The sequence below is a fragment of the Alexandromys fortis genome, unplaced genomic scaffold, assembly GCF_014885135.2.
Source record: "Alexandromys fortis isolate MF-2015 unplaced genomic scaffold, M_Fortis_MF-2015_v1.1 scaffold_21, whole genome shotgun sequence".
In the NCBI taxonomy this organism is placed as follows: Eukaryota; Metazoa; Chordata; class Mammalia; order Rodentia; family Cricetidae; genus Alexandromys; species Alexandromys fortis.
Window position 1 is genome coordinate 12,294,262 of NW_026067905.1, and position 24,221 is coordinate 12,318,482.

Here is a 24,221-nt window from a genome sequence, read left to right on the forward strand (position 1 = left end):
ACTGAGGATTTTTTTTTTCCTTTTCCTTGTATACTCAGACTCTTTTCCTACGGAAATGAATATTTCTGTAAGCAGGAAAAAAATTATGCCATTCACAAAATACAAAAATTGTTCCTTCTTAAATGATTATTTTTAGACACATCTTTGAAAGTGGTTTGAGAGACTGTTTAAGACTTCCTTTCCCAGAGTTATGGTACCATTTAATAAATCATACAGTCCTTTAGTAAGGACCCTTAAGCCGTAGCGTTTCTGGTTCCTTGTGGCCTTACTTCACATCACAACTGCTGGGGTAGAGAGGCAATGCTTTTTGTTTTTCTTTTGGTTTCATTTGTTCGTTTTTTCCTTTGCTTTCTTCATTATGTCTGGTTTTCCCTGTATTGCCCAAGGTGTCCCACATTGTTGTGCTCAAGCAGTTCTTCTGTCTCAGACCATTGAGGACTGGACATGCAGGTGGATACCACCTCACAGGGGCATTGTTTATTGCCAAGCTTTAAAACTGAACTTTGTGTCTTCAGGCCTCCCCCAACCCCCAATTAAAGGGCCTGTTTGAGCTGACAAGATGGCTCAGTTAGTAAGGGGGCTTGCTTCCAAGCCTAAAACATGGTAGGAGGAGAAAATTGACTCTCTGTTTGATAAAGTTTTTTCCTAGGCAGACTCAACACACACAGGTCTACTCACCCCTGATAGGGAACCTACTACAAACTCAAGTACGGATACCACCAAAATCCAACTTGGTAAACCAATAAGTTTTATTGGAGTTACTTACAGGAGTGGAAATGGCTCAAAGAAAGCTGTATCACCAAAGCCCACCAAGCATGGGTAGAAACAAGGCTGGAAACCTGGAGCGCACTGCACGGCCTGCAGGTGGCTCTTCAGGTTGGAGAGTGCCCTCAGCGACTCTACAGGCAGCTTTGCCGGCCACTGTTTCTTCCGGGTGCTGGCCTGGTCTCACTCTTTACAAGTCATCTTGTCTGGAGTGAGTCTCAGCAGTTTGCCTTGTGTGCATCCTGGGAAGGAGGCCCTAGAGAGTCTGATCAGTTTCAGGGACTTCCTGAAACTGTTTGGAACTGTTTACCTTCCTGCTTAAGGAGCTTCCCAGAAGGATGGAATGTTTCAACCTCAGAGGAAACTATTATAGAACACGCAGGGAAGTCATCCTCTGTCCTTCTTGCTTGTATTATGGCTCCTGTGCACACAAGAATGAATAAATGAAGGAGTAAAAAAAAATGTAAAGGCATGTTTTTAAAACATGCTAAAATAGAAAGAATTCAGTGAGTTTTTTCCAGTATTAATGCTATAGTTTTTCTTATCCCCTTTGACTAATTATGATCTACTTTGTACTTACAGATTTCAGCAGTCTTAATTCTGTGGTATAGAATTAGTCCCATTGAAATACTAGAAATTCTGGAAAGTTATAAATTATTTTCTTCTGATATTAAATTTATTAAGCTCTGAAAATACTTTTATACATCTAAAATTGTGTTGTTTGAAAATCCCTTTATTATCATTTTCTTCCCCATATCATTTTAATTTCTCTTTCAGCTTTTACACAAAATAAATTTTGTTTATATATAATGATCCACTTGAACCTAATATGAGGGTATTATTAGCTTTTTAAGGCTGGAGTTTCACAGACCTCTTACACCATGCTGTGTCTTAAGTTTGATGGTCTGTGTCTTACTATTTAGCTCTTTTTCCTGTGCCTCTAGTTACTATACTATAAATACAGAATTTACACATGACAGATTTTGTCCAGGGAAATATGAACAGTTATCTTTGTCCTAAAATCTCAATACAAGTATCTATTAAAATCCTCTCTAGGACAAGAAACTTACTGACATAAAGAGTATTATGTAGAACAGTCTAAGAAAAACCTATACAATTATAGAGAATTGTTAGTTTTTACCGACTGTAGCAAACGTGTTGGAGTTTTTAGTAAAGCTAATTGTTTTGTGTGTTTAGACACAGTCCGTCTATGTAGCTCTGGCTGTCCTGGAACCTACTGTGTAGACCACAACACTTGGAATAATAGCTGACCCTTGCAGTGCTTCCCTACTACTCTTAGATGCTGTAGGTAGCACTGGGATGTAGTCAGCCAGTTCCCATTCAGTGCTAGGAAAGGTAGACAGTGTGCCCAACAGAGGGTGTGCAGGGAGTGCAGTCTGCTGAGCCGTTTGTCTGCACTGTCAAGTAACTGGAATATAGTGTTTTATTTTCTTAGGCGATGAAGGAAGTGATATGTGATTTCATTGAAACTTCCAAGTCAGGTAGCACATTCGCCTCTGTTTATAAGGTCCTTGATTAAGCCCCCAGTGCCACCAAAATAGAACAAAAAGACAACTTAATGAATTTTCTTTTTGTTGTTGTTGTTTTTGAATAGCAAGATTTAATAAACAAAAAGCTTAGATTCAGCCAATTGTGAAATGACCCATTGCTTGAATGACAAGCAGCAAAACTAAAACAAAACAAATAAATAAAAACATTACTGGATTGGATTTGCTCCAATTCTGGTTGTGCCATATTACAAATAATTTATGTCTTCATAATATATAAATTGGGTCTAAAGTTCAAGTCCCATTTCGGATACCAAAACCACTCATTGTTCAGAGTCATTCTGATTTCCACCAGGATTTCTATCCTGGTGGCCAAAAAAGTAAGAGGTCTAAACACAGAGAAAAGACATAAGACAGACCCTGGCCATTCCCAAAGCCTGTCCCTGCAGGTTTTGGTGGAAGAACACATAGTCAGTACTCCATGAACTGACTTACCAGTTTTATAAGCCCAGGAATAAAATGTAATATGTACCAATAACCTTTTCTTGTGTGTCAAAGGAGTCATAGGGTACTCAGGCTTCTCTGCCAGTGCCTCTTCCCAGGGTGTGTGTGTCTTCCTTCTAGAACTCCTACCACAAAATGGCACAGGTCTGTTTATATCACCAGCTCTCTCTCAATAAACTCTTCTTGTGGAAACTGGGGCTGCATCTTATTCAGATGCAGAGCTGGAAGTAATGTTCAGTGGTGCCTACTGATTCTGTTTACAAGAGCCCATGCATTGGGACATAAATTTTCTCGTGCCTAATTGTGCTACATGCTTAATGCCCATCATTCCCTGTAACTAGAAAACCATCTCATAACAACTGTGCTTTTATACAAGGGCGGCAATAATCCTGACAGTACTTATTTTTGCTGATTTCTTATGATGGTGATCATCTCTTGACTAGCGGCGTGCTCTCTCCTCTGTTGGCCCCATTTTCAGGACTTTTGTTCCTTCTCTTTCTTCGACACTGTGCTTTCACTTTTTCCTCCTACTCTCTACGTGTGAACATGTCCCGGGTTTCTTCCTAGACTTTGCTCTACCTAATCCCTTTAAGTTTTCTTCATTCTAGAGGTGCACTGTTCCCTCTGCAGGAAATACCTGCTGGTTCTGCTTGTCACAAATCCCTGCCAGGCATCTATGCTCCACCTTTTCTCTATCATCCTAAGCACCAGAGATACTTTTTTTCCTTTTCTCAAATCAAATTCATGCTAAACAAAATTTCATCTGTATACATTTATCTATTACGTATATAAAAAAATCATATAACACAAATTTTCTGTTCATTCAGACAACTTAGTAATACAAGGCTTCACAATTACACCAAAACATTTTCTACGATTAACTGTTTCAGTATTGTTTCCTAGGATTGCTTTCACTAATAAAAATCAAAATATATTTCTGTGGAACTCAAAACTGGGTACTTAAATGGAACAAGTAACAAGAAATTCCCAGCATTAACCACCCCCCACCAACCCTCATACAGCCCCGGATGACCAGGAGAGCAGTGAGTGAGAGCCACCCAACACAAAATCCTGTACTTATTTTAAAGCACTGTGAGATTGGTTAGTTTATGTCTCTCTGGGTTTTGTATTTAGCTTGACTGTGCAGTTGTGAACTTTGTAGATGGTGTCATGGTGTGAACAATAGCTGCACACGCCTGTAAGACAAGGATTGAGAAACCATTCTGGGAGCAGTCTTGGTATTTCTGTAGACCTTTCATTTCATAAACTGAGTCGTTTGATTTGTTGGGTAGTTCTGTAAAAAGGTCTTAAAGTTTTCAGTATTAAAGTCAAGCCAATAGTTCATCTAGTCGAGAGTCTAGTGTAGTGATGAGGCGAGCAGGCCTGCTTTTCGTGTCCCGCCCGACTCCCACCCGGCTGGCTTAGCCCCGGAAATAACAACACACAAATTGTATTCATTTAAACATTGCCTGGCCCGTTATATCTAGCCTCTTCTTGGCTAACTCTCATATATTGATTAACCCATTTCTATTAATGTGTGTAGCACCACAAGGTGGTGGCTTAACAGGAAGATTCTAACCTGCGTCCATCTCGGAGAGGGGAGCTATGGCGTCTGACTCCCTTCCCTTCTTCCCAGCATTCTGTTCTGTCTACTCCACCCACCTATGTTCTGACCTATCAGGCCAAGCAGTTTCTTTATTAATTAACCAATGAAAGCAACACATAGAAAGAAGACCCACCTATATCAGTCTAGAAATAAATTATATGTTAAATACATGAGTACATTCCTGGACTTGATTGTCATTTCATTAAGTGTATGTCAGTACAAATCTAAATCTATTTTTGCTTCTTGGTTGGTTTGTGTGAGGCAGGGTCTCAAACTGTAACCCAGACTGGCCTAGATTTTATTATGTAGCCCAGGCTGGCTACCATGTCCAGTGTAATTAAAATCATCTTTTAGTAATTTAGTAAATGTCTTTAGCTGTGGTGAAATGTTTGGTACCTTTGTTTGGTAACTAAAGAGCCGTGTGTGTGTGTGTGTGTGTGTGTGTGTGTGTGTGTGTGTGTATTTATTTTTGTTTTTATGTCTGGATATTTTGCCTGCCTGGTGCCTGTGTGGGTTGGGAGAGGGCAGGGCATCATATCATCTGAAACTGGAATTACAATGGTTCTGAGCTACCATGTGGGGCTGAGAATTGAACCTGGGTCCTCTGGGGGACTCTCTGGTGTTCTCAATCACTGAGTCATCTCTCCAGCTCCCTATTGGATTTTTGTAAAGAAACATAACTTTGATATTTTGTCAGTGTTCATTGTTTCTTACATTTTGCTCTTTTAAAATTTAGGCTTTCATTAAAGATAGAACCAGGGACAAGTACGCCACGTTCAGCTGCTTCCAGAGAAGACCTAGTAGGTTAGTCCATTGCTGTTGGTTGGTGCATGGTTTCCTTGGGGAGGTTTTTTTTTTTTTTCCAAGGTGGGTTTCATTATCAAACAGTGTACCAGATAACCTGATCTCATAAGAAAGAATTATATTTCAAAGTGAGTGAATACTTAGCATATCTTATGCTGCTTACAAAAAATCATTTTGGAGCCGGGCGGTGGTGGCACACGCCTTTAATCCCAGCACTCGGAGGCAGAGGCAGGCGGATCTCTGTGAGTTCAAGGCCAACCTGGTCTACAAGAGCTAGTTCCAGGACAGGAACGGAGAAATCCTGTCTCGAAAATCCAAAAAAAAAAAAAGAAAGGAAGAAAAGAAAAAATCATTTTGGGTATTAAAGTATATCAGTGCTGTCTGGATTTCTGTTTCATTTTGGTTTTTAATTAAAAAATTATTTGTTGATTGCCAAATAAATGATGTATAAATAAATGTTTCCTAGTTGAGGAAAATACATATGATATTAACAATAGATTTGTGAATATTATCTTAATTATTAAGAATACAATTTAATATTAGGCAATGAAGATATTTCTATGGTCAGAACAAAAATTCTAATTTAAATAATTATAAAATTCAAATTCAGTGACTTTGGCTTTCAGTGATGGGCCACATGTTACAAATACAAACACCATACTTCTTTATCCATTGATTTTTTTAAAATATTTATTTATTTATTTATTATGTATACAATATTCTGTCTGTGTGTATGCCTGAAGGCCAGAAGGGGGCACCAGACCTCATTACAGATGGTTGTGAGCCACCATGTGGTTGCTGGGAATTGAACTCAGGACCTTTGGAAGAGCAGGCAATGCTCTTAACCTCTGAGCCATCTCTCCAGCCCCTTTATCCATAGATTTACAACTGGTTTTTAATGTACATAAATCACATCAGAAAAACTAAAATATAAGAAAGTAATCATTAAAAAATAACTGATAAGTGCTTTTTAAAAATTACCAACATAGACCTTCAAACTAAGCTTTCTAGTGCATACCTAAAAATCTGAAATCCTGGCTCTGGCTGTTCTGGAACTCACTTTGTAGACCAGGCCCTTGAAACCTGGTGACAGTTTCCCTCTGTCCTCTCCTCTCTAGGTCCTGAAGTGGGAGCCTCTCCGCAGAGCGGGAGGAAGAGCAGTGCTGCCGAGGGGGCCTTCCTGCCACAGACGCCCCCGTCCCCTCGGAACCTGATTCCACACGGACACAGGAAGTGCCATAGCTTGGGTTACAAGTCAGCACCTTCAATTTTGTCTTTCCATTGTTTTTAAGTTGTTTGCGGATGGATTTACTTTTGATTTCTTTGTTAGTAAAACATGTTTCTATATTCTGTTTACTTAATTAGTTAAGTAGAAATTAGGTGCCTGTGTGATTGGTCTTCAGGTTCAGAAAAAAATCTATCTTGTTTGCCTAAAAAGAGTTTTCTTTTACCTGCATTTGGAACTGAGTTTATCAGAGGAAGAACAATCAGGAGCTCCGAGAGCCACAGTAATAAATCCAGAGAGCTATGCTGAAAGTTTCCTTTTAAAATTGTAGCCTTGTTATCAGAGCTATCAATTGTCGTGACAAATACAAATAATAAACTAAATGATAAGAACTACTCTCTTTAGTCCTAAATACAAGGGGAACCCCGATTCTCACTTAGTCCCATTAGTTTTGCACTGTTGATTGCTGAAGGAAGAATGCATTTTCAGTGGGGGTGTTCTGTTTCAAGACAAACTCAGAACACTCTTGGTTATCTTTTATGTCCTATGCTAGAAACAGGAGTTGTAAAGAGTGTTTCTCTTTGTTCCTAGTTTCATTCATAAGATGAACACAGCAGAGTTTAAGAGTGCGACATTCCCAAACGCAGGTCCACGGCACCTGCTGGATGATAGCGTCATGGAGCCGCATGCACCATCACGAGGCCAAGCTGAGAGCTCCACGCTTTCCAGTGGAATATCCATAGGTGAGACACTCACTGGGGCCGCCCACTGCTGCCAAAAAAGAATTTGAACAAGCAGGCAAAACCAAAATAACTTAACCACAAAAGCATTCATTAACCCTAGCACAGTGGTTCTCAATCTCCCTAATGCTGTGACCCTTTAATGCAGTTGCTCATGTGTGATGACCCCCAGCCATAAAGTTTTTTTGTTGCTACTTCATAACTATAATTTTGCTACTGTCATGAATCATAATGTAAATTTCTGATACGCATCTATTTCATATGTGACCCCTGTGAAAGGGGGTAGGCCGTTTGACAACCCCGGTGTCATAACCGTCTTCCCTAGCATAAATAAAAAACATATGATTTAAAACAAAGGCACAATCAAATGTGAGGTGATGGTAGTAGTTATTGTTTTTCAAGTTTTGACTCCAAATGAGAAGGCATTTGAGAACTTTGAGAAAAGACTGTAGGCTGCTTTAATTGGTTAACTCATGCAGTTTGACTGAAAGTGAGGAAAAGGAAGAAAGGAAGGGGTCAAGTGTGACTCCAAAGTCATTTGAATTATCAGCTCGTTAGCTGATGGTGATCTTACCATACACAGGACTGGGAGAGAATTGTCTGACTGGCAACATATTTATTGAAGTGTGGCTGAACTTGGCAAGTCAAGACTTAGGTTTTGAACTTCTTTGGTCTTAATAGAAATGTCAGGCCATTGAATGTATGAAAATTAAATATTTGTGGTATTTCAAACTGTAAGACTTGTTTAGGTCACCCAGGTATAGTATAAATAAGTAAGGACATTCTCGCGTATAGATGTTTATAGAAATTATTTTGTGTATATGTGTGCTTACACCACACGTGTGGAGGCCAGAGGTTATCATGGGATGCCTTCCCCTAGCACTCCTTACCTTATTTTTGAGATAGACTCCTGCACTGCACCAGGCTGGCACCGCCAGCAACCCCTCAGGGCCCTCTTACGACTTCTCCCGTGCTGGACTACAGGCATGCACTGCAGTGTGGCAGGAGGGCTAGGCCATCCAGACTCGGTCCTCATGCGAGCACTGCTAGTGCTTTACCCACTGAGCCTTTTCCCCAGCGCTGAAGAGTGAGATTCTAAACGTAGCCATATCTGGTGCAAGTTCCCATAGATGCCTAAGGTAAGGTTTCATGATGGAAGCGTGCAACGCGGTAGAACCATCCACCGTGTGTTGGAAACTGAGAAAGAATGTCTTCTCTAGGACATTCCCCTTAGTGACCTGAAGACCTCTCACCACCTCCCAATAGTGCCACGCCTGGGGACCGTGCCTTTAAAATGTGGACTTCTACAGGATATTATAGGTCCAGACTCTAGCAAAGCAGCACACCAGTAATCCCAGTACCTTGGAGGTCGAGGCAGGAGGATCACAATTTTGAGGATAGTCTTGAGCTATACATTAAGACTTTTTTTTCCGTAAGAAAAGGAGAGAAAAAAAACAGTAACATGAGAATGAAAAATTGACCAAAGATTTGTAGGGATTAAGTTCCTGTGCATTAACGTGCATTACATAGCAGAACCCTGGCTGGAGAGCCCTGCGTAGAGTAAATTGGTTTGGTTGGAGGTCTCTTGTTATTGTTAAAATTTTTTAATTATTTAAACTTTATTGTAAAAAATTTGCAGCTGGGCGGTGGTGGTGCATGCCTTTAATCCCAGCACTTGGGAGGCAGAGGCAGGCGGATCTCAGTGAATTCAAGGCCAGCCTGGTCTACAAAGCAAGCTCTATTACACAGAGAAATCCTGTCTCTGGGGGGAAAAAATCTTACAGCAAAATTAACCAGACCCAAAGTCTCTATATCTCATTGAACTCCTTTATATACAATTAAAATAGAATAGCCCTCAAGCTGTGGAACCTCACAATGGAGTGTGTGTGTGTGTGTGTGTGTGTGTGTGTGTGTTGGGTTTTGAGACAGGGTTTCTCTGTAAGGCCCTAGCTGTCCTGGAACTCTGTAGACCAGGCTGACCTCAAACTCAAGAGACACACCTGCTTCTTCCTACTGAGTGCTGGGATTAAAGGCGTGTGCCACCACTACCTAGCCACTATCAATATTTTTATGACCTTATCCACCATCAAAAAAGAAGAGGAAGAGGACAGAAAAAACAGTCCATGGCAGAGTTAAAACTAAAAAATCTTACCTTTGGATTAAGTGAACATCAGCTGCACCCAGGTCCTATCACCTGACATTTGCCCTGTGTTGTTTCCCTTTCTTCACGGTATGCTGTACCCACTGCACATTTGTCTACATAGTTAGTTCATGCATGTATTATAGGCTAGGATCCACATAGGGAGAACATGCAGGGTTTTTTCTTTGTGATATTGTATGGCCTCAATACATTCTAGGTCCATCCATTCTCCTGAAAACTTGGTGGTCATTTTTCTTTAGAACTATATTCTTTTGTATCTGTGTGCCAGATTTCATTATCTATTCCTCTGTTGACAGACAGCTAGGTTGGTTCCATTTCCCTGAAGCAGCAGTAAACATGGGGTGCAGATACCTCTGTGGTAGGGCATGGCGTTCTCAGGGTATATTCCAGGGGTGAAGTAGCTGGGTCGTTTCTGAACTGATTTCCATAATGGCTGTAATTTGTACCCCACCAACAGAGAATAAGTGTTCTCTATATCTTCCCCACCATTCTCTGTCAGATTTCTTGGTGGCAGCCATCTGACGGGTGAGAGGGGTCTTGAAGAAGGTTTAATTTGAAGGAAGCTTTTGATTATAGCTTCAATCTCATTGCTTGTGATGAATCTGCTTAAGTTGTTTATATCTTCTGAATTAATTTTGGTATATGATAGACATTTAGAAATTCTGGGTTTTTCAGCTTTTATAGAGTTTAAATCTTCATAGTAATCTCTGATAATTTTCTGTTATGATCCTTCTATCATGACCCTTTTGAACTCTAATTTTGTTAATTTGTGTCTTTAAACTCTTTTTGTCAGGAGGTCTAAGGGTTTGTCAATCTCACTAGCTTTTCTCAACCGTTTGGTTGATTTTTGTTTTCTGCCCCTTTAATCTTTAAATACATTGTCATCTACTGTGTGTGGGGTTGGCTGTGTTTGTTGCCTCTCAGATTTTTAATGTGAGCACTTAACCTCTACAGATGTGTCCCAGAGGTTCTTCTGCATGTGTTTTCATTATCATTTGACTTTAGGCATTTCTTTTTTTACTTGAACTACTCATTCAAAAATGTATTTTTAGTTTCTAAATATTTTTATGATTTCTGTAATTATTATTCCATTGAATTAGTTATTCCACTGTGGTCTGACACAATACAAGGAATTAATTCCAATTTTTTGTTTGTTTGTGAGGCTTGGTTTGTATTCTATATGATAGTTTGGAGAAGGTTCCATGTGCTGCTGTTAATTGTTTTACTTCTTTGTTTAAATTTTTTTTTCCTTTGAGTTTTGAAGATGGTGTTTCTCTGTAGCACTGGCTGTTCTGGAACTCGCTGTGTAGGCCAGGTTTGCCTCAAACTCAGAGATCCACCTGCCTCTGCCTCCTGAGTTCTGGGATTAGAGGGATGGGGCACCACCGCCTGGCTTGTTTAAAGATATTTATAAGTCATGTCTATGTGTGTGCATGTGTACGTGCCTTCCACCTGTGTGTGCCTTTGTGGGTGCATGGCCAGCAGATTCTAGAAGATGGTCAGATCTTCTGCATCTGGGATTCCACTTGGCATGAGTGCTGAGAACCAAACTTGCATCTTCTGAAAAAGTAGTATAACTTTCATTTAACCCCGAGCTATCCTTCCCAGCCTGTTTTTACTTTTTCTGTAATTCTGTGTATATATGTGTGTCAGTTTATGAGTACAAGTCCCCCTCAGACACCCTTGGTACTGGCATTACAGGCCTTTGTGCGCTGCCCAGCATGGGTTCAGGAAACAGGTCCTCTGCTCTTAACTGCTGAGCCTGCTCTCCAGCCCCCATCTTTAAAACTGTGTTTTATCATGTGATCATGATTTCTTTTTACAATAAAAGACTATATCCATAGTATGCTCTGTTGTGGTTTTAACAAAGAGAAAAAAGGTCTTCTGACTGTCATGTTGCTCAAGGGCTAAACTATATTATTGCTGTAATCTCGATGTCAAAATCAGTAGAGATCCATTATCTGAGCATACTGGCCCCGTTGGCCTGAGAATAACAAACCCTAAACACAGAATTGCTTCTGAACCCTTGAGTGCCACTCAGCACTTGTTTGCTTTGGTGCTGTCCTCTGATGTAAATGTTGCTAATTAAACGTCAGAAATCAAGTGTTACCGGAAATACCTCTTTAGTAACATTGTAAGTAGTCCCTGTGTAGTGTCAGCCTTGATCTAACCTGTTTTCAGTTAGAAGTTTGTTATACCTATGGAATCTAGTATGTTATGTAAGAAAACAAATTTATATATTTAGCTATCTCGTCTGTGTGTATTAAAATTATTCTCTAGTTTAGCTGTAGCTTTTACTTTTTGTATGTGTGAGTGTGTCTTGTCAGAAACATAGGTGAATGAACCGTTTGTGAATCTCCATAGAGTCAGGATTTATTGACCAACAGATTCACAGGTACTGCAATTTTATGGCAGCAGTTTGCCAGATATTACCACTTTCCTTGATCTCCTTAGCCAAGGCAAACACGGGGTCTTTTATTCCAGTCTTAATGGAAAATAGCTCCACATCAGATATTACATACCACACAGAGTGGCTACAAAGGCTGAAGGAAGCAGAGACTCTCAGCTGGGAAACTGGCAGAAAGGCTGATGATCAGTGGGGGTGAGGTCACAAGTCCGCAGGAGGTCTGTGAGGGGCTGCAGCTGCTGCTGTGGAATCTGCTGGCTACAGGATAGGGGGTGAGCTATAGAGTTGAATCCAGGGACAAAGGGCAGGACCAAGTCCAGCTGAACTCGGATGGACAGGAAGACAAGCAGACAGTCTGAGTAAGTCATCTCAACAGTAAGAACAGAACTGAGCTGCAACGTGTCTGCCCATGATGGGACGGTTAGAGCCGGTGCCATCAGAGTGGCGTCAGGGTGAGGGAGTTGCTCCCTTCTTGATCTGGTGTCACCATTGAGTTCTTGATGCTGGTTTTCTTCATGTGGTGTGAATAAGCACATGTGCTCTTACAGTCCCAATTCACGCTGGCAGGTTTATAGGGTGGCACTTTTTCTACTCCCCTGAGACCCTTGTCTAAAATGCCCAAGGCTCTGGGTTTGAATCCCAGCACTGAAAAAGAAAAACCCTGAAAGGAAAATGGCTGAAGTGTATATCCTTAATTTGAAGTAAGGATGCAGTAATCTTCTACTATTTGCCTATATAACAGCCTTAGGAGAACTAAGACATGGTGTAACTGAATGAAGTAGTCAGATGCCATCCTGTACTCTAGAACAGCTGTGGGGAGTGGGTACAGTCAGCTGGGCTAAGCTTCTCTGTGCTGTGAAATGCAGTGGTGCCCAGACTGTGCCGTGCTCTGGGAGACTCTAGTTCAGATCTGATCGAGCTGTTTATCATGGTCATATGTTGGTTTCCGAACAAGAAGTTAGTATGTCGTGACCTTCTTTGAATTTCAGTTTTGGCAAACTTAGAGAAAAAAGCCTTTGCTCTGAACACTTTGGTAGAATCTTTTTTTTTTTTTTTTTTTTTTTTTTTTTTTTTTTTTTTTTGTGGTGTTGATAGTCTAACTCTGGTAGACCAGCACTCACCAGTAAACTGCATCTCCAGCCCTTGGATTTTTTTGTCGTCATTGTGTGTTTTTGTTTTGAGACAGAGTTGACTGTTATTTGACCAAGGCTGTCTTTGAACGTAAAGTCCTCCCCTCTACACCTTCTAAATACTAGGATTGTTATTAGCATGTACCACCAGAAAATTCATTTTTTAAAGTAGAAAGTCTAAACTGGAAAATTTACTGATACAACAATAATAGAATAACTCTTGGTTTTAGGGAGTAGTGATGGCTCTGAACTAAGTGAAGAGACCTCGTGGCCAGCCTTTGAAAGGTAAGAGAAATTAGCCACTAAAGTTGCTTTGACCTTTGGCCTGTCTTAGGAAATAATATGAATGTGAATTGGAAAAAGTTGTTGCTACTTATTACTATTATCTTTTTACTGGCAGAAGAGATGGCAAGTAGATATTTAACTCTGGAATTGTACATGAGAATGGCTATTGTGATCTTTATATATGTTTATTTGGTGTTTACATGTGTTTTGAATTTTTGAAATTATAACATTTTTAGCAATAATAAATGTCAAATAAAAATTTTTAAATAACCATAATTAATTTCTGTGTACCAAAATGACATTATTTCCATAGGTCTGTGTAATCTAATGGTAACACATTTATTTAACTTTTGCATTCTTAAGGACAAAATAACAGCTAATTTTAAATTACAAGTAAAGATTGACATTTGACACAAGAGGTCAGTGCATGTATAGTGCCTTTCGCTAACCTACTGTATGGTCATGCTATCTTTCCTTGTTGCTTTAAGTTACAAACCCTGTCATCTGTGCAGATATAGTATGCCGTATTGATCATCAAATAGAACTCTCCTGAGACTAAGGACAAGTTATTCAAATGGGTATTTACCACACATCCATTTGAACTCTTAAGTTACCACTTCAGTACCTCATCTGGCTCAAGACATTTGACTTGACAGAAACAAGTACTCCATTGTTACACATAAACCAAGATCCGAAGTCATAAGCTGCAAGTGGTCTGGGGAGGTGGGGGAGTTGGTGCTTGTTTTGCAATGCTGGGGGTTGAGCCCAGGGCCTCCCACTGAGCCTCATCATTGCTTCAGTATTAGTGTTATATGAAAACTCCAGGTCAGTCACTTTTAAACAGGAACACTTGAAATTATATTTGAATCATTAATTTCAAACTACTTGTTAGAAACTTTCTCTTTAAAGATTTCTCATTAACAGGATTGGTTAGCAGTTGTTTCCTAGGTTGTTTAAACTATAAATGCATAACCCAGTGTAGTGTTGCATCCCAGCAGGTTATCTCGAAAGGCAGTTTGTAATGTGTTGACCTTCATACCTCATACTAGTGTTCTTCCTGTATGGCACCATTTGTTTAACCCTGTGCCAGGGTTAAAGCAGTAGCTCTTCAAACAATTTGAAATCAGTTAAAAATGCAGCCCAGAAAGATTCAGACTTGAAGCACACACACACCAAGTGCTCCATACCAAGCTTAGGGCCCTAAGCATGTAGCACATGTAGCAAATGTTGTTCCATGAGCCATCTCCCCAGTCCCTGAATCATTGTCTGAATTGTAACCACTATCTTCTCCCCTTATTTACTAGATTAAGTATCATGTATCTCATACTTTGGTTTTCCTAAATCAAAGAAATACCATTGTTTCTGGGTTTATATTTCCTGTATCAAATATGATATGATTTGGGATAGATACTGGCTCATACCATTCTTAGCATTTATTGGCTTTGACAGTTGATAGGAAAAACAAATAACGCCTCTATGCTACTCCTCAGTTTGTCTCTTCTAGTTTCTTTGATAAGAAATTTTCCTCATCCATTTTAAGTTTATAAGCCACATTGCTTTTAGGTGTCTTCATAGGGACATAATAAAATGAATTATTCATACAATTCTGTGTGTCATATTTAAACTGGAATCCAAGAAGAGCAAAGGGGGCTGTGGAACATTTTCAAGTTTCCATAAACAGTTGTTGTAACAGACATGAGAATGAGTGCTGTATAGCTGTATAGTCTAGTGTATACTTATACCTGTGTTTCTAGAGTCAGTAGAAAAAATTGTAACTATGTTGCATGTTTTAAAAAAGAATCCTATCTTTCCCTCTTTACGGATTAATATAGAAAACTAGATCACAAACTAGTGTACTATTCTAGGTGTTAATGATTCTATGAATAAAAATATGTGTAATGTATACAATTTATAATGGAATCCAACAGGAACAGATTATACCATTCTCTCGGCCCGGTGACAAGAGTGCCACGAAATGGCTATCGAAGCCACACGAAGGCCAGCAGGTACAATTCCCCTGCATCAGGGGCCATAGAACTCCCTTCTGGTGTTGGTGGCTGGCTCATATGGGTGTTGTCTGACATTTTTTTTCTCTTCTTTCTCAAATAATTGGTTTTAAAACTAAACAAATTGCCCATGAAAACTTTCTTTCCAAGATTTATTCTAGTTTAAATTTGAACTATTCTTTCTAAGTCACAGGGCTAATTATTAAAATTGGCGTCTCTATGTCACACTTCAAAATGCTATGAAATTGTTAGTCCTTTGACTGCACACTGTCCAAGGATGCTGGTTACGGCTGAGCTGTGTAAAATCAATTTGTTACTCTTAAGTTGCAATCAAAGCATTTCTTTTTCTAGTAAGTTTTTATTCTATTTGTCTTTTTTAAGTAAGTTTTTTATCCAGATAAACCATAGAGCCTAAATTTAGACAAGTCTGTTTCATTAAACAATTTTTTTTAGCTGGGCCTCTGCATTGTATTAGCTGTAGAAGCACCTAAAGATGATCCATGCGGGGGTGGGGCTCATAACAGGAAGTCACTCAGAAGAACAGAGCAGCTCTTGAGAAGCAAACCCTGTCAGCTTGATGGTGTCTCCTCTTGTGTGTCCCCTCCTTTTAAACAGCTGGAGCATGAAAATTCTAGGTTGTCACTTTGAAGACACCTAAATAGTAATAAAGAGACTAAACATCTTGCATTCTTTGCTGTGTCCAGAGTTCTACATCTCATAACACATCACCAGATATTGGCATTTAAATCATTCTTTTTTAAATATCGACTCTAAAATAAACTGAGGAAAGATATTACAATGATTACTAAAATATATGAAGTGGGAGTCCTGAGCATGGGGTTCTTTGTTTAGAGATCTCATAGGCACTGGTAGCTTTTGAGTGTCACTAACACTTACTACAGAAAGCGTTTCTAAAAGCCTGTTGTTGACACTGTTACTTTTATTTATAGACTTTAAAATTAAGTGTGAGTTTTCTGGGGTTGTTTTTGTAGGGTTTTCTCTTTGTTTTGTTTTGAGCTTGTTAGTTGCATTTTCTGTTTTATATACTTCTAACAAAATCCTTGTCTCTCTTGCCAGCAGTCAGAGTTTCTGATGCGTTACCACAGTGATGTACTGTAGCATGTTAAGAAGGGGGAAAAAAGCCTTAACTTTTTAAACTAATCTTGGTTCAAATGAATTCCTCCTCTCTTTCTAAGTTGTATCTGTTGAAATATGTAATCGGATGTGTGTTTAATCATCTGAATTTAATAACTTCCTCATTAGCTTTATGACAACTTATAAATCTCAAATCAGTAAGTCTTTAAAATCCTCAGTGTCTTACCAGCTCTCAATAAAGTATCAAAGTTTTAAAGTTAAGAATATTGGGGTTTCATTTACCGACCCTCTTAATGACTGCTTCAGACATGTGCTTAGCCGCTTTCTGCTTGGTCTTGTTGTTACAGTTCTGCGGAGTCGGAAGACTTGGCGGTGCACTTGTACCCAGGAGCTGTTACTATTCAAGGTGTCCTCAGGAGAAAAACTTTGTTAAAAGAAGGCAAAAAACCCACAGTAAGATTCCTCTTACTCTAATGTAGGTCTGAAGATTGGAAAAGAAACAGATCTGTAGTAGAGTTGTGGTCACTAAAAACACACTAGGACAGTCCTCATTAGGTTTGGTTTTGGTTTCTCCTGGACAAGGAGCAGTTCACTTTGAATCAAGAAGGTGAGCACACAGAGACAGGAAGTGCACTTGGTTTCCCTCGTGGGGTATTCCCCAGAGAAGACTGCTTGGACATGGGTTTATCAGCTTTATTAGGTGACCACACTGGGTGTTTGGGATCCCAGGCCTTTCTCAGAGTGCATTTTGAAGCACAAAAGCCATGTCCTAAGTTGACACACTTCATCTAACAAGAGTAGTTAGCCAGATGTGAGACTTACAGAAGCCAGAGAGCAAGGTTAGTGCTTATAGAGACTTTCCCAGAACTATGGAGTTTGCTGGGTTAGGCCTTTGTTTTGGGTTGGGTAGGTGGTGCTGTCTGTGTGCTGAGTTTTACAGCCTGAATGGCACTTCCATCTCGGAGCTGCTTATGCTGAGGTCAGAGGCCTGATAAGGCCTGGGGCCTCATTGCAGCTTTTATTCTAACTTGGGTGGTTACTGTAGTTTTCCCCATCGACTTGGGCAATCTTATTTAGTCTAAAAATTATTTGTGCACAGGAGGTGAAGAATGAAGGGAAAGGAGTCATCAGATTCCCTTACCCTGTTGATTAAAGTATTGAAGCTATTATGTAGATTGCAGCTAAATCACATTTTAAATGTGCTTAATCAGATAGTCCTGAACTTCGGTTTCTAAGGTAATTCTTACCCAAAATTATTTTTAATGGACCCTGAAAATACATTAAGAATAACAATAATAAGCTGGGTATGATGGCATACACCTTTAATCCCATTATTCAGGGAGTAGAGTTTACATAATAAGTTCCAGGCTAAACTAAGTCTACACAGTGAGACCTTGTCTCAAAAAAAAAAAAAAAAAAAAAAGGAAGAAGGGAAAAAAGTATATCATAATTTATTTAGAAAAATTGAAAGTAGAGTAAATTTTGTTCCATCAGTTTATTTGAACTTTGTAATGTATTTTTCCATGTAAACAGAATCCCAGTACTACATGTCCTCCAAATATCCCTGCCAGAAACAAGAAACTAACAGGACAGAACTTGTAGTATATAGCAAAAAAAGTTTGGTTTTTCTCACAGCATAATAGTTTGATTACTAAGAAAAGTTTTTTCTTTTCTCAAATCACAGTACAGTTTAATTTAAAATATATATCTACTAGGCAGTGGTGACACGTGCCTTTGATCCCAGCACTATGGAGGCAGAGGTAGGCGGACCTCTTGAGTTTGAGTCCAGCCTGATATATACAGTACAAGTTCCAGTCTGGGTTACATAGTGAAACCCTGTCTTAAAAGAACATTAAAAAAAATAAGAATAATAAAATGTATACTTTGACACATATCTACACTTAGAGCTTTTGAAAATCTAAGGGATTCTGAAAACGTGAAAGTGTCCATCTATGTCACCTTACTGTGCTTCTCCCATCACATTAAACCACAGGTGCACACATTCAGAAAGCTAGCTCTTGAGTGACCTCAGAGTCACACGTGGGCTGTTATCTGCTGGGTGCTAGAATGTAGCAGTAAGCATGCAAAACTAAGTGCCTGCCTTGTGGAGAGTGTGCTCCACTGAGGACAGCGGAGAGGTTAGCATACAGATGGGCTTCCAGAGGCAGACTGCATCGCTCACACCGTGAGGAAGTGTCCCCAGAAAGAGATGTGTACAGCATCACAGCCCTGAGTTCGTGATCTTTCTGCCTCAGCACCCTGAGTTATGGGGGTGCTGCTATCCGTGCCCACTCCGTCCCTTGTTGTTTTGGGGTTTTGTTATTGTTGTTTATTTTTCAAGACGGGGGTTTCTCTGTGTAGACCTGGCTGTCCTGGAACTTCCTCAGTAGACCAGTCTGGCCTCTTAACTCAGAGATCCGTCTACCTCTGCTTCCTGAGTGCTGGACTTTCAGGTGTGAGCACACATGTACTGGGTCACCCTGTGTCAGCACTGCTAAGGGATGGTGTGATAAAGGAAAGACTGGTAAATGTCAGTGAGCAGAAACCTAAATAACAGCTGCTAACCCTAGAAGCCACAAGAATGAAGTTGACTAGAAAACAGGAAAAACAAAAGCAGGGGCAAGAGTGAGAAACCTTGCGGTGAAAAGAGCGAAAGAACTGGATGATGTCGAGAGGGCAAAGGGGACTCTAAGGAGGGAAAACTCTCCAGGCTCACTGTGTAATTAGGTGGAAGAGGGAGGAAATTGAGATGCAGTGGAGAGAGGAATCACTGCAAACACAAATTAAGAAAGAGGAACTGGATGTCCAGAGCATAAAGAGTTAAGTTTATAGCTGAGGGGTGGTGGTTCATGTCTTTAGTCCCAGCCTGGTCTACAGAGTAAGTTCCAGGACACCCAGGGCTACACAGAGAAATCCTGTCTCCAAAAAAAAAAAGAGTTGAGTTTGTCTTTGATAGCTTCAGAGTTAACAGAACTTTGATAGTAAGAAAGAAGGCTGATTTTTGTGAGTCTATAAACAGGCAGTTATGGAATGTGTGCTGAAAATACAAGTTTTTATTTTTTAATCCAGATTTAATCTATTTAAACAGAAATTATGTAATGACATCATGGGAGTTAGTATAATAGAACTTTGAGGAGTGGGTATGAAGTAGTTGTCTATACAAGTTCCCGGATAGCCAAGGCTACACTGAGAAACCCTGTCTCAAAAGAAAAGGAGAAAAGAGAAAGAGTACAGTGACCTGATGGAGTAAAATAATATTTAAAAGTGCTATGAGATTGGTAAACACAATCTTACCTGTCGGCAAAGCTGTGTTCCCTCCCATGATACTCTGCTGCTAAGTAATCAGATACAAAGAAAAAAGCTGCTTCTGCCGTTCCCCCTTATCTAACTAAAGCATGAGCTCAGTGCCTAAACTGGGTGGCCAGCAATCTTCCTGTCTCCCACCCACAGATGTTTGCAACTGAACACAGCCTTTCCATGTGCTGGGGATCTGAACTCTGGTCCTCATGCTTGCATACAGCAAGCAAGCACTTTATTGGCAGAGCCATCTCTTCAGCACCCAAAAGTTAGGATTCTTGATGAGATGTGGAATTACTTGACTTCTGAAGTATCTTCACTGAAAGTGACAGTGATAACCGAGATACAGACTTAGAGATGCTGTAACCTGTCTCTAATAACTGAAGTGAAGAATAGAATAGTGTCACTAAGAAGGTCAAGTCAGAGCCTTTCAGTGATGTTTTCAAGTTTATCTTTTTCAGGTAGCATCTTGGACAAAGTACTGGGCAGCCTTGTGTGGAACACAGCTTTTTTACTATGCTGCCAAATCTCTGAAGGCCACAGAAAGAAAACATGTAAGTATTCCTCCTCGAAACCATTAGCTTTGTTTCACTTCTTCCTGGATGTACAGAGAATACCCCTAATAGGATACAAGATAACGTTTCTCATCCAGCTGCTGCCATGCTTACTCCTAAATGCATGTTATAGTTGGAAATGTGTTTAAACACCCATTCCAAAGAATGCCTTGGAATCACATTTGTGTTTCCAAGTGTTTCCATTGCAAATGTGAAAATAGCACATTGCAAATATCTGTTTTGGGATTAGACCTGTCTCAACCTGCATTGGGTCAGACCATGGCTCAAAACCCCTGGCTTATAGCCTCAGTTCCTACTATTTAAATGTGAACATGAAAACAATAGCTAAAATTCTGTCCCATATCTGGGCATGATGACACACACCTTTAGTCCTAGCACTCAGAGGCAGAGAAGTTAGGATCTCTGATTTCAAGGCCACACCCTGAGTTCCAGGACTACACGGAGATGATCCTGTTCCAAAAAGAACAACAAAAAAACCTATCTCCAACTCTAATGCAGCATTTCTCCCAGCGGTGAAGAGGCTCCTGTGGGCACAGTAGTTAGAGCAGCCTGCTTCCATACCCTCCATGGTTCCTTAAAAGCCTCTGGATGCTCTTTTCTCTGCATGCAGCTTTTTTAATTATGGAATGTTTACTTTTTAATCAGTATACCAAGTCTTAGATTTTATTATGGTATTTCACACATAGGTTTTGTCTTGTGGCTCTTCCTTCCCCCATCTTTTCCCACAGCCCCCAGCCTATACCCCTTTCTTCACCAGAAGTCTCTCCTCCCACTTCAGGCCACATGCTCTGTGCCCCTCCCCCATCAGCTCTCTCTCCTTCTGGTCCCCTTCTCGGTTTCATGGCCTAAGCAGACCCACATCTACACACATATATAAACATAGAAGCTAGGATCTGTAGGATCTGCACATAAATGTGGGTTATCTCACACATTTTTTTTTGATCCGTCCATTTCATGCAGTTTTCACTTTTTCTTTGTGACTGGATAAATTCTATTGTCTATGTAGCATATTTTTACTATCCATTCACCTGCTGATAGACATGTAGGTTGGTTTTATTTGCTTAGTGTTGTGGATAGAGCAGCAATAAACATGGAAGTGCAAGTATCTGGTGTGATAGAATGTATATAGGTGCATGCCCAGAAATGAAATAACATAAAACCTGGGTTTATGGGTCATAAAACCTCTGGTCTTATTTCCATTATGGCTGCACTCCCACCCACAGTAACCAAGGCTTCCTCCTTCCCCACATTCTTACCTGCATTTGTTATCTGGATCTAGACTAAGTGAAGTGGAATCTCAATGTAGTTTTAATTTGCATTTCCCTGGTGGCTAAGGATATTAAACACATTTCAAAATATTTACTGGCCATTTGTGTTTTATGCTTTGATAACTATCTAGTCCTCTCAATAGTTCATTTATTACTTGGCAGTTTGGTTCACGTTATGTTTAATTTTTATTTGCAAATTTCATACATGAGTACACGGTGTATGAATCATTTCTGCCCTTGACTCCTCTTGTGTCTCTCCTCTTGTGTCTCTCCTCTTGAATTCATGACATTATTTCTTGCTTGTGTGTGTGTATATACACAAAGATATGCAGCCTACTGAACCCAATTAGTGTTGCCCTTGTTTGCATGTGTTTAGAGATGTCCACAAAGATTACAGTGAGTCAAAGGCCAGCTTGGGCTACAGTGTGAGACCTAATCTCAAAAATGAGGGAGGAGAGAAGAAAAATGCTTGGCAACCATATGCCATACATAGACCTGAATTGGAGTTATTATTTGTTGGTCCATGAAGAATAAACTTGGGAAGAAAGAAGAGGTATTATTTTGTTATGTCTCTGTTTTTTGAATGTTTAAAAATGAAAGCATACTGATTATATAAAGTTTTAAAGTATATTTATTGCAAAAAGACTACAGCTATGTTTAAATCTATCACTACATAGTAATGATTGAACAATGTGTTTTATTAGTTAAAATTTTAAAAATCAAACCTGCACTTGGGAGAAAACTATGTGTTATTTATAAAGAATAAAACAGAAAAATAGAACAGGGAAATTAATGGAAGGTAAAATGTACTAACTAACCGGATTTATTAGATGAATATTCATTAGACAGAAATGTAAAAATGGATGATATTGCATTGGCTGTGATATAAGATTACATGTGGTCAGAAAGTGTGTATGTATGTGCAAGCGTGTGTGCTTGCCTGGGGGGGGCTCTCAGTATTCCTTTAATATACTGTAATTTCTCATCTAAGAAAAACTCCCGTTACCTTTGAATAAGTACACAAAGATATCGGTAGAAGGATATTCCTGTGATGGTTATAATAACAGAACTCTTAAAATACACAAAATAATTATCAGTAAGGAAATAGTTGTTAGTCATTTAAAACCACAATCACAGCATAAATATACCCAGTTAGCATGAAACTGTCAGTAACAGCACACGGACGAGGTCAGCAAAGGGGCATGACTTCCCGAATGTGACTCCGTGCCCTGTGGGGTGTCTGTATTTATATCTCATCCGCCTTTGCTTTGGGCCGTGCGTCGCTTGCTGCTGCAGCAGAGGTTAGAAGGAGCGTCTTAGAAAGCTGCGCTGTCGGGTGTGCCATCCTAACCTGGTGTCCTTTCTATTGTGCTGTAGTCATTCCTTCCGTTACTTTAACTGTGAAAGATGTGGTAAACGAGCATGTTTAAGCCTCCGCTAGCGTAGGACAGCACATCACCAGAGCTGTCGTTGCTGTGAGGGAGCCATTCTCCGGTGGGCGTCATCTTACGTGTCATTTTTGTCACGGCCTTGTTTTCCTTCGGAGTTTTACCATACATGTTTCCTTACATAACCGGCAGTCTAACTTTTTAACTGTACTTGTGTTTACATTCTCTTTTCCTTTTTCTCACTGTGCAGCCTCTCAGGGCTGGAGCTCTCTCTGTTAGCCAGGCTGGCCTTGAACTCAGAGGTCTTCCTCCCCCTGCCTCTGCTGGGATTAAAGGTGTGTGCCACCACACCTAGCTGCTTCTGTGTTTGTGAGACCGAGTTTCTCTGCTTTGTACTGTTGAAGTCATTGTTGATGTCTGTGGTTGTCACTCACTGCTTTTCATAGCCAAACAGTCTTGTATTTTATGAGTTTATCATAATTTAGTCAGCATTCTCTTGGTGAGTATTTGATAGGTTGTTTCTTCCCTATTTCTGTGGTGGATGTTCTTGTGCACAGATTCTCTGGGTTATGTCTTGAGGAATGTAAATATTAAGCTTTTCCAGAAAAGGGAAATTAGGTTTCCTGTCACCAGAAATAATGGGGCTCCCGGTGGCCAGTGTGGAGCACAGCTTTATTTTGTCTGCCGTTGGTTACTTAGTGAGTTTCACCCTTCCTGTGTTTTTTCTTCACAAAATGGCTGAGGTTCTGTTGCTTATTCTTATTTTAGTTATTTGGTTAATAAAGTTCTGCATTTAACCAAGCCACACTGGCAATCACATGGTGGAAGTGACTTTTACTCTGTATTGTGACTTCTGGCAACTTTTTTTACACACTGCTAGATTTGAGTTGTAGTATTTTTAGCACTCCTTATTCCTGTTAGTGAGACTAACCTTACTTTCTGCCCTTTCCCCCACAGAAAAGAGTGGTTACCTATGAAAGTAACCAACATGCTAAAAATACCTCCCTTTTTTTAATTTTTGTAATTTTTCTTGGTTTTGCAAATACAAGCAAGAATTGTTGGATAGCCTCGCTCGCATATGAAATCATCAGGCTGAGGAAGCACACATGTTAGGATGCAGCCGTGGCTCCTAAGTCAACAGTTCTCAGCCTGTGGGTCAGGAGACCATGGGAAAACACAGGTGCTTACATTGCAACTCATAGCAATAGCAAAATTAGTTATGAAGTAGCAACAAAGTAATTGTATGTTTGGGGTCACCACATGTGAGGAACTGTATTGAAGGGTCACAGCCTTAGAAAGGTTGAGAACCAGCCGGGGCAGCGGTGGTGCACGCCTTTAATCCCAACACTTGAATAAGTACACCTTAAGGGAGGTAGAGGCAGGCGGATCTCTGTGAGTTCGAGACCAGCCTGGTCTACAAGAGCTAGTTCCAGGACAGTAACCAAAAGCTACAGAGA

General features: G+C 40.0%; 1 protein-coding gene across 4 annotated transcripts in view; it reads left to right on the forward strand.

Moving 5' to 3' along the window:
* Ralgps2 (Ral GEF with PH domain and SH3 binding motif 2) overlaps window positions 1-24,221 on the forward strand; it is a 137,539-nt gene that overhangs the window by 103,807 nt on the left and 9,511 nt on the right. For 3 of the 4 annotated variants that reach the window (XM_050135125.1, XM_050135128.1, XM_050135126.1), the window contains 7 exons: window positions 5,120-5,187; window positions 6,306-6,441; window positions 7,004-7,155; window positions 13,081-13,135; window positions 15,064-15,141; window positions 16,584-16,689; window positions 19,995-20,087. In XM_050135125.1, coding sequence (XP_049991082.1) covers window positions 5,120-5,187; window positions 6,306-6,441; window positions 7,004-7,155; window positions 13,081-13,135; window positions 15,064-15,141; window positions 16,584-16,689; window positions 19,995-20,087 — 688 coding nt within the window. The remainder of the gene's footprint in view (window positions 1-5,119; window positions 5,188-6,305; window positions 6,442-7,003; window positions 7,156-13,080; window positions 13,136-15,063; window positions 15,142-16,583; window positions 16,690-19,994; window positions 20,088-24,221) is intronic. The other variant, XM_050135127.1, reaches the window with a different exon arrangement.